The 8,754-nt window shown below is 65.8% G+C and overlaps 4 protein-coding genes across 4 annotated transcripts; 2 read left to right on the forward strand and 2 right to left on the reverse strand.

Moving 5' to 3' along the window:
* Positions 1–797: 797 nt before the first annotated feature.
* Positions 798–2,905, reverse strand: CCDC137 (coiled-coil domain containing 137). Its single transcript, XM_030962158.1, has 6 exons — positions 2,653–2,905; positions 2,168–2,295; positions 1,788–2,004; positions 1,452–1,534; positions 1,263–1,342; positions 798–1,122 (listed from the first exon to the last, which is right to left on the reverse strand). The coding sequence occupies exons 1-6, from the start codon at positions 2,889–2,891 to the stop codon at positions 925–927; spliced, it is 945 nt and encodes a 314-aa protein (XP_030818018.1). The 5' UTR covers positions 2,892–2,905; the 3' UTR covers positions 798–924.
* Positions 2,906–3,028: 123 nt separating this feature from the next.
* On the forward strand, positions 3,029–5,198 carry OXLD1 (oxidoreductase like domain containing 1). The gene is made up of 2 exons (XM_030962066.1): positions 3,029–3,094; positions 3,988–5,198. The coding sequence occupies exons 1-2, from the start codon at positions 3,059–3,061 to the stop codon at positions 4,351–4,353; spliced, it is 402 nt and encodes a 133-aa protein (XP_030817926.1). The 5' UTR covers positions 3,029–3,058; the 3' UTR covers positions 4,354–5,198.
* A 1,136-nt stretch (positions 5,199–6,334) lies between these two features.
* On the forward strand, positions 6,335–6,843 carry PDE6G (phosphodiesterase 6G). Its single transcript, XM_030962187.1, has 3 exons — positions 6,335–6,480; positions 6,554–6,594; positions 6,681–6,843. Exons 1-3 carry the CDS (start codon positions 6,335–6,337, stop codon positions 6,755–6,757), a joined length of 264 nt encoding a protein of 87 aa, XP_030818047.1. The 3' UTR covers positions 6,758–6,843.
* Positions 6,844–7,571: 728 nt separating this feature from the next.
* TSPAN10 (tetraspanin 10) lies at positions 7,572–8,678 on the reverse strand (the record flags this gene model as incomplete). The annotated part of the gene is made up of 2 exons (XM_030962366.1): positions 7,572–7,878; positions 8,206–8,678. Coding segments are annotated over 2 exons (780 nt in total), but the record flags the coding sequence as incomplete, so codon positions are not given.
* Positions 8,679–8,754: the final 76 nt, after the last annotated feature.

Here is an 8,754-nt window from a genome sequence, read left to right on the forward strand (position 1 = left end):
CGCGGGCACCGCATGGCACAGCGCAAAGTCACCCCCCAAGGGCACCTCCACCTCCCCGGGGACAGCAAAGCCACCCGACAAACAATGTGCAAGGACTGTGCTCAGGGGTGGCAGGGGACAGCGGAGCGGCCCCGCGGCCGTGCCCAGCCCCTCCGGAAGCGCGGATCCCACCGGCCCCGCCAGCGCCGGCCGCAGCGCGGGGCGGCCCCGCTCCAACAGGGAACGCTTTGTGCCGCCGGGGCCGCGGAACAGCGCAGCCTTTGTCCGGCCAGGTGAGGCAGGCACGGCTGCGCCGCGCCGGGAGCAGCCCCGGAGCCTGCCCGGAGCCGGGGGCTGCCCGCGGGTGGTGGCAGGGCGGTGGCAGGTGGCACCGGGGACGTGGCAGCACACCTGGCACCGGGGTCAGCACGACCACACGGGCGGGGATGCCAAGGGCAGGGCTGTGTGTGGCTGCAGCCCTGGGGCTCGAGCAGGGTCACCGATAGTGACAATAAAGGCAAGTGACACCATGCATGGCAGTCCTGTGGCACGCTCCATGTCCCCAGCACCGCCTCAATCTCCTCCCACCAGCGCTGAGGCAGGCACTGGGGTCTCCTCAGAGCAGAGGAACGAGGCTCCTGCCCCACCAGAGCCCTGCCAGGGCTAGCTCGTGGTGACAGTGACATGCCTGGCACTGCCATCTGCCAGCAGAGCAGTGTCCCTCAGGAGCCCCTCAGGAGCCCCTCAGGAGCCCCTCAGGAACCCCTCAGGAGCCCCTCAGGAATGGGCAGCACAGACACGCTCACACCACCGGCTCCTTTTACTCCAAGCAAGTCCATGGCCCAGCAGGAACCCAGTGCAGTGCTGAGCCATGCAGTGTGGAGCTGGGGGGCTCAGCAGTGACACAGGGACACCAGGACAATGTCCCCCTGGGGTGCCAGGGGCTCAGCCCGGCCCGGCCCGGGCGCGCTCCCGCTCCAGCTGTTTGCGCCTCTGGATGTCCCGGTAGGCGCGGATGACGCGGGCTCGCTCCTCCTCCAGGATGCGCCGGCGAGCCATCGACACCACCGGGGACACTGGGGACGCCGGGGACGCCCGGTTCTGGCCCAGGCGAGGCGTCAGGAGGAGCTGCTTCCGTCCAGCCTGCAGGGACAGGTGGGACAGCTCAGGGGGGAAGGGTGAGACACCGGGACTGCGCTCCAAGGAGCCATCACCGGCTCGCTGAGGCCACCACTGCCCTCCCAGGTACCTAGGGGGTGGGTGGCACTGTCCCCAGAGCTCACCTGCTCAGCAGGACCCCGTCCCCTGGGCCGGGAGGTGATGGTGGGGGGCTGTGTCACCACCTCTCCGAAGGGCACCGTGTCTGCAAGGGAACGGGGGTCAGTGAGAGAGCCTCGGGGTGCCCAGCCCAGCTCCCCCACGTGCTGCCCCCCGGGGCTGGGGTCACCTCAGCCACCCCACTCCATTCCCACCTTGCATCAGGCTCTTCTCCAGCATGGCTTCCTTCTTCTCCTCCTTCTTCTTCCGAGCTTTTTCCAGCTTCCTTTTCTGAAACCTGAAGAGCCACATTACAACTGGGGCTCAGGGATGGATAGACAGGGAGCAAGCAGTGAATCCCCACCCCACAGCCCCCCAAATCCCACAGCTTTTCCCCCAGGAGCGTGAAGCAGGCTCGTGGCTCTGTTCCCAGAGATCCATCCCCATGGAAAGGGCACCCACTGCCCTCCACCTGCACCCCCAGACCTGGGCAAGGGGACATGCCACAGGCATGGGCTGGCCCCATCTGGCTCACACAGCCTTGCTCTCACTCTTTTTTCCTTTTGGACTTCTCTGGAGCCGTGGCCTCCTTCTCAGGCTCCCTCTGGGGCTGGTTCTCCGCGAGGAAGAGCACGCGCTGCACCTCCTGCTCCATGCGGCAGATGTAGGAGCGCTCTGACTCCCCCCTGCCCCTCCTGAACCTGGGCATGGGGATGTCCCCCGGGGCCTTGGGGCTCTGGCACTTCTGCTGCTGCTGCTTCTTCTTCTCTAGGAGAGACAGGTGACATTTCTGCAGCGGTGACACCGTGGGGTCCCTCCGGCCGGCACAGCGCGGGTGGGACATCACCAGAGGGAGGGGGATGTTCCATGGCAGGATCCAGCCGTGCCGTGGGCTCCTGGGCCACCTGCCGGGGCCAGCTGCGTGTCCCACCTGCCACCTGCCTCCTCCCGGGGTCCGGGCGCTTCAGGGCCTCGCGGCTCCGCATGAGCTCCCGCAGGCGGAACGGGATCTCCTGCTCGTCAGGGTGTTTGGGCTTCATGTTGTCCTTCTTCTCCTTCCTGGGGAAAACGAGCACAGGGAGAGAGCTCCAGGGTAGCACCGGGACCTGGAGGCTGGGACACCGGGACCCGGACACCGGGACTCAGACACGACAGGACACCGGGAGCCAGGCACCCGGACACCGGGACCCAGGCACCCGGACACCGGGACACCAGGATCCATGTACGGAAGGATGCTGGGATTTGAGCGCGGTGGGAAAATGAGACTCAGGCATGGCAGGACACCGGGACCCGGGCACGGCAGAGATCAGGACGCAGACGCCGAGAACAGGATCCCCGCCATGGCCCACCCGAGACCCCGCGTGGGTCCAGCTCCCAAGCCGGGAGCGATCCCGACTGGATCCCGCGGGCACTGACCTGCTGCGCAGCGGCACGGCCGGTCCATGTTCCGATCTCGGTCCCGCTTTCTGTCCCGGCCCCGCTTTCCGTCCCTGTCCTGGTCCCGGTCCCGCTTTCTGTCCCTTTCCCGGTCCCGGTCCCCGGCCCTGTTTCGCTCCCGGTCTCTGTCCCTGTTTCGGTCCCGATGCCAGTTTCTGTCGCGGTCCCCGGCCCGGTTTCTGTCCCTGTCCCTGTTCCCGTCCCGGTGCCCGGGCCATGGTTCCTCACGTGCCCGTTCCGCCGCCACTTCCGCCCTTTTGTCCCCGCCCCTTGCTGCTTATTGGCCGAACTTCCCCGCCGCTCCCGCCCTGCCGAGCGCACCGGGCTGCCACTGGCTGTGAGAGCTGTCACTCGGGACGGGGGCGGGGCCAGGGGCTGAGGCCGGATGCTGCTGCGGGGGCTGGCGGGGGCGCGCCGGGGGGTGAGCGGGGACAGCGGGGGGACAACGGGGGGACAACGGGGGGCTGGGTATGGGGAGACATGGGGGAGACCTCGGGAAGGGCCAGGAGGTGCTGGGTGTGAGATGTGAGCGAGGACGGGGGTGGTACTGAGGTGTCATGGGGGGTGCTGGGGATGGGGGGGACAAGGGGGGCCTGGGGGATATGGGGGGACAAGGGGGGGATGGGGATTGAGGGGAGTGGGGGGAACAAGGATGGGATGGGCATGGGGCTGAGGGGGGTGCAGGTAATGGGGTGGGGGGCAGGAATTGGGGGGTGTTGGGAGGGGGGATGTGGAGGTGATGGAGTGGGGTCACAGTGGGAGCGGGAATGGGGTGGGGGGCAGGAATTGGGGGTGTTGGGAGGGGGGATGTGGAGGTGCTGGGGCTGGGGTATGACCCTGGGGGGAGCAGGAATTGGGGGTGTTAGAAGGGGGATATGGAGGTGCTGACAATGGGAGTACACAGGGAGCAGGGAATGGGATGGGAGCAGGAATTGGGGTGTTGGGTTTGGATGGGGGGAGATGTGTGGAAGGGATATGTGTCAGTGCTGACAATGGGGGTGCAGTGGGAGCAGGAATGGGGTGGGAGCAGGAATTGGGGTGTTGGGAGGGGGATATGGAGGTGCTGACAATGGGGGTGCAGTGGGAGCAGGAATTGGGGTGTTTGGAGGGGGATATGTCGGTGCTGACAATGGGGGTGCAGTGGGAGCAGGAATGGGGTGGGAGCAGGAATTGGGGTGTTGGAAGGGATATGTGTCAGTGCTGACAATGGGGGTGCAGTGGGAGCAGGGCGTTCCTGTGGCTGAGCTGGGGGTGCAGCAGCCCCGCCGTGCCCCCCCAGGCTGGCCCCATCACGGGGGTCTCTGTTCCCTGCAGCCCCCAAAGAGCCCCACGGGGACCCCCCGCCCCCACCCCGCCACCTCCTGCCGCCCCCGGGAGCGTTCGGACGCCACAGCAGAGGCTGGGGGCACCTCGGACAGCCCGGGAAGGGCCAGCAGGACAGCCACCCCTGATGGGGACACGGGGGACCCTCGTGCAGCCCCCCCGGTGCCCCCCCCGCCCACCCACTGCTGCGGGACCGGCTGCCCCAACTGTGTCTGGGTGGGGTACGTGGAGCAGCTGCTGGAGCAGCACCGGGACGGCGGGGCCCAGGCCTTGGCGGCCGTGGAGCAGCACGTGGAGGACGAGAACATCAAAATGATCCTCAGGATGGAGATCAGGCTGCGTGCCAGGAAGGACTGAGCCTTCCCCGGGCTCCCCAGATCGGGGGGGACAGCCCTGGGGGGCCAGGATCCGGGCCTGGGTGGTTTGGAGGGATTGCTGTGCGCTGAGCGCGGCGTCCCGGGGGTGTCACGCGAGGCTGGGTCACCTCCTGCCTCAGAGGAGCTGTCCCTGGGGACAGGTGGTGACTCAGGGCTGTCCTGAGCCCCGGATTTCCTGGGAGCTGGATGCCGTGCCCTCCCCAGCATGGCAAATCCCTGCCAAGGGCAGGCTGGGCGGCCCCCCAGCCCTCCTCCTGCTCCTCCTTGATCCCAGCTGGAATTTAAGCACCTTGGGGGGATTTTCAGCACCTTGGCCATGCCCTGGTGATGGGGAGGGCTGGGGGGGCTGGGCCAGACCCTCCCCAGTGACACCACAAAGCCTCTTAGGGGCCTCTCCGTGGGGGCTGGGGTGGGCAGCGTGTGGCACCGAGCACGTGGGAAGCTGCAGCCTCCTGTCAAGGACACTGTCCCTGTCCCTGGTGTCACATCCTGCCGGGCTGCTCACTAAGGTGCCTTTTCTGCCTCCATCTTCAATCCCCAGAAACTTGTCCCAAATCTCCCCCCTCCATCCTGGGGGACTCACAGCCGTTGAGACCCACCCAGACCTCCCCATGTCATCCCAGGACAAGGTCCCCAGGAAGCCACCCAGCCCTGAGTGTCACTCACTAATGAACTCAAATTAACAGCCAGGTTCTGCTCTCTGCCAGGGAAATAGGTGCTTCTCCATGGAAAACACTCCTGGATTCCTTTAATCCTATTTGTTGGAGCCCAACTAATTGCAATTAGTGGCAGGGGCTGAAGTTCAATTAAAGTGTGCCGAGATTAGTCTGTTTTTAATTGCTTTAGTGCTGGATTAGGGAAGCTTTGGAGCAACACCAGCAATGGGCAGGGCCTGCTGGACCCTCTCTGGGAGCAGGACCCCCGCCCAGGCTGGGCTGGAGCCTGGAATGGGGGTCCCATTGCTCCCTGTGGGATCAGGGGACACTGGGGGGTCTCTTTGGGAATGGGATCCCCCCACGTGGGATCCACTGCCCACGGGCACGGGCAGGGCTAATCCTGACCCCTCCTCCCCCCAGAGCCGGGGAAGGACACCCCAGGATTACCCCTGGGGAAAGCAGGGAGGTAAATAATCCTATTACCCCCGGGCAGGATAAATCTCCCTCCCCAAAAGCCCCCCAGAGCATCTGCAGGCCGGAGGGAGCCGGGCTGGGCGGAGGGAGCAGCTCTGGAGCCGGGATCGCGGCACTCTGTGAGTCAGGGGAGGGGACGTGGGGGTGTTTGCTGCTCTTCCTGCATCCAGGAACATCCAGGACCATCTCCTGGCTTGGATCCTTGTTCCCAGAGCCGTGCCCAGCTCTGCAGCAGGGCCAAATCCCTCACACCGAGCCCAGAGCGGGGCTTGTGCCCCAGAATTCCCACTCCTGGTGCCACGGGCTATCCCTGCTCCCCCTTCCCAGCCTGGGGTAACCCCACAGACCTGGGCAAGCCGTGGAGGGTCCTGGCAGTGCCCCGAGGGGTCCCCAGGTGTCACTGGGGTGGGGGACAGGGCAGGGAGGAGCAGCAGCAGCCCTGGTGACCCTCGGGGTGCCCTTCCCTGCCTTTGGGGTTAACGCTGAGCTGGGCTGAGCCAGCCTTGTGGGGAGGGGGCTCTGCAGAGCTGGGCAGGGGCTGGGTGGGAGGAGAAGCTGGTGGCCCCATTTCCCTGCAGCGGGTGCGAGGAGCCGTCCCGTGCCAGCGCTGAGGTCCTGGGAATGCTGTGAGCCGTGGGGAGCACCGTGAGCTCCGGGGAGCCCCAGGGAACACCAGGGAGCACCGTGAGCCCCAGGGAACACCGTGAGCTCCAGGGAGTGCTGTGAGCCGTGGGGAGCACCGTGAGCTCCGGGGAGCACCAGGGAACACTGTGAGTCCCCAGGGAGCACCGTGAGCTCCAGGGAACGCCGTGATCTCTGGGGCTACCAGCCATGAGCCTGGAGCCCCCCAAGCTGGAGGTCAAATCGGCCACGAGGGTGAGCGGGGGTCCTGCCACCCCCCGCAAGGGACCCCCCAAGTTCAAGCAGAGGCAGACGAGGCAGTTCAAGAGCAAACCCCCCAAAAAGGGGGTGCAGGGGTGAGTGGGGAACAGCTCTGGGATGGGGGGGCCCTGCCTGGGGTCAGGCCAGACAATTCCTCTTTCCTTGCAGGTTTGGTGATGACATCCCGGGCATGGAGGGGTTGGGAACAGGTATGGGAATGCCCCCCCTTTGGCAGTGGGGGGTGTTGTCTGGGGGGGTGTCACACTGCCACAAGCTCTGTCCTCTCTCTCCTCAGACATCACTGTCATCTGTCCCTGGGAAGCCTTCAGCCACCTGGAGCTGCACGAGCTGGCTCAGTACGGAATCATTTAGGATTTGGGCAGGCTCACCAGCCCTGTAGTGCTGTGTAGGTCAAGGCCCCCCTACCCGTGCTGGGGATGGGGGGGCCTCAGCTTGGAAAAACGCTCATTAAACCCTAACGAGTACAGGAGTCAGTGCTGTGGGCTGGGGAGGAGGGAGAGCGGCTCCCAGGGCCTGGGGTGGGATGGGCAGGACGCAGACGGGTTCAGGATTCTGACAAGGTTTATTTGGGGCTGGACCAGCAGCCCGGACCGCCCCAAAGTCCCTGCACACCCTCAGCTGCAGCACCAGTGGCAATACACAGACAGGTTCAGGATTCTGACAAGGTTTATTTAGGCCCAAACCAGGCAATCCTCATGGGTTCAGGATTTTTGACAAGGTTTATTTCAGACATCCCCAAAGCTGCAACGTCCCTGCACGCCCTCAGCACCAATGGCAGCAAAGACACAACACAGAGGGGTTCAGAATTTCTGACAAGGTTTATTTAGGCCCAAACCAGGCAATCCTCACTGCCACACCCTCCCGGCCGTGATATCCCCGAGCACCCTCACGGCCATGAGTGCTCCCACAGCCTCCAGCAGCAGCAGGGCGGCACAGACATGACCCAGAGGGGTTCAGGATTTTTGACAAGGTTTATTTAGGACCAAACCACCCCCCTGCATATCCCAATCCCCTCACTGCCACACCCTCCCAGCCATAATATCCCTGAGCACCCTCAGGGCCGTGAGCGCTCCCACGGCCTCCAGCAGCAGCAGGGCAGCACAGACACGACCCAGACAGGTTCAGGATTCTGACAAGGTTTATTTAGGCCCACACCAGGCAATCCTCACTGCCACACCCTCCCAGCTGTGATATCCCCGAGCACCCTCAGGGCCATGAGCGCTCCCACGGCCTCCAGCAGCAGCAGGGTGACAGCCCCGGCAGCGATGGCCCCGGCCTGGCCCCGCAGCCCCGCGGCCATGGCGGCCCCACAGCCCCCCGTGTGCAGCAAGGCCGCGGCCGCCGCGGGGCCCAGCGCCAGCGCCCCGAAGCCGCACTGGGCGTTGGGCACGGAGCCGCCCTGCAGCGGCTGCCGGCAGCAGGAGGCTGGCACACCACAGGCCTGCACGCCCGGGGAGCTGCAGTTGAAGTACCTGTGGGGTGGACATGGAGATTGGGGTCACACACGGTCAGGGTGGGGATGGGGTGTCCCACAGCCCCCCAGCCGCAGAACTGGACACCAAGTGTGGGTTCCAGCTCTGCCCTCTCTTCTCTGGGCAGTTCTGGGGATCCCACCACGCCAAACATGAGTCCTCAGCACAGACCCCACAAGGAACAGGGGGGTTTTCAGCCCCGGGGTGGGGATGGGGTCCCACAAAGGAGGTTTTCAGCCCCATGGGGAGCACGGGGTCCCACACCAAACAGGGTTTTCAGCGTCGTGGGGAGCAGGCTCCCCTCTCTCCCCCCCAGCCCCGACTCACAGGTTGCTCTCCCAGTCGCGGTAGGACTCGAGGCCGCAGCACTGCAGGCTCCGCTGCACCTCATCCACCAGGAACTGCAGGTCGGGATCCTCCTGGTAGCGCAGGAGGCAGAGCAGCAGCAGGTCCTGCAGCGCGTCCCGCAGCCGCCGCCGCAGCAGCAGCAGCAGGAGCCCCCCCAGCAGCTCCAGCCCCCCAAAAACCAGCAGGGCGCCCAGGAAGAAGCGCAGCAGGCAGGGGCTGGCTCGCAGGGCGCCCAGGCAGCCGGCCAGGGACACGGCGCTGGCCACCAGCCCCACCAGCACGAACAGCAGCATGGGGTCCGAGCCCAGGGGCGCCCCACGATCCCCCCCGGGCAGGGAGCTCTTGGTCAGCAGCCCCCAGACCCCCACAGCAAGGGTCAGCAGCCCCAGCAGGAGGAAGAGGAGGTTCCAGAGGAAGGCCAGGTAGCGCACACAGCGGCTGAAGGGGCTGGGTTTGGGGGGATCGGGGTACCACACCCCGGGGTCCTGCTCAGCCATGTCATCATCATCATCATCAAAGGAGGAATAG

This window comes from Camarhynchus parvulus, chromosome 18 (assembly GCF_901933205.1).
Source record: "Camarhynchus parvulus chromosome 18, STF_HiC, whole genome shotgun sequence".
Classification (NCBI taxonomy): Eukaryota; Metazoa; Chordata; class Aves; order Passeriformes; family Thraupidae; genus Camarhynchus; species Camarhynchus parvulus.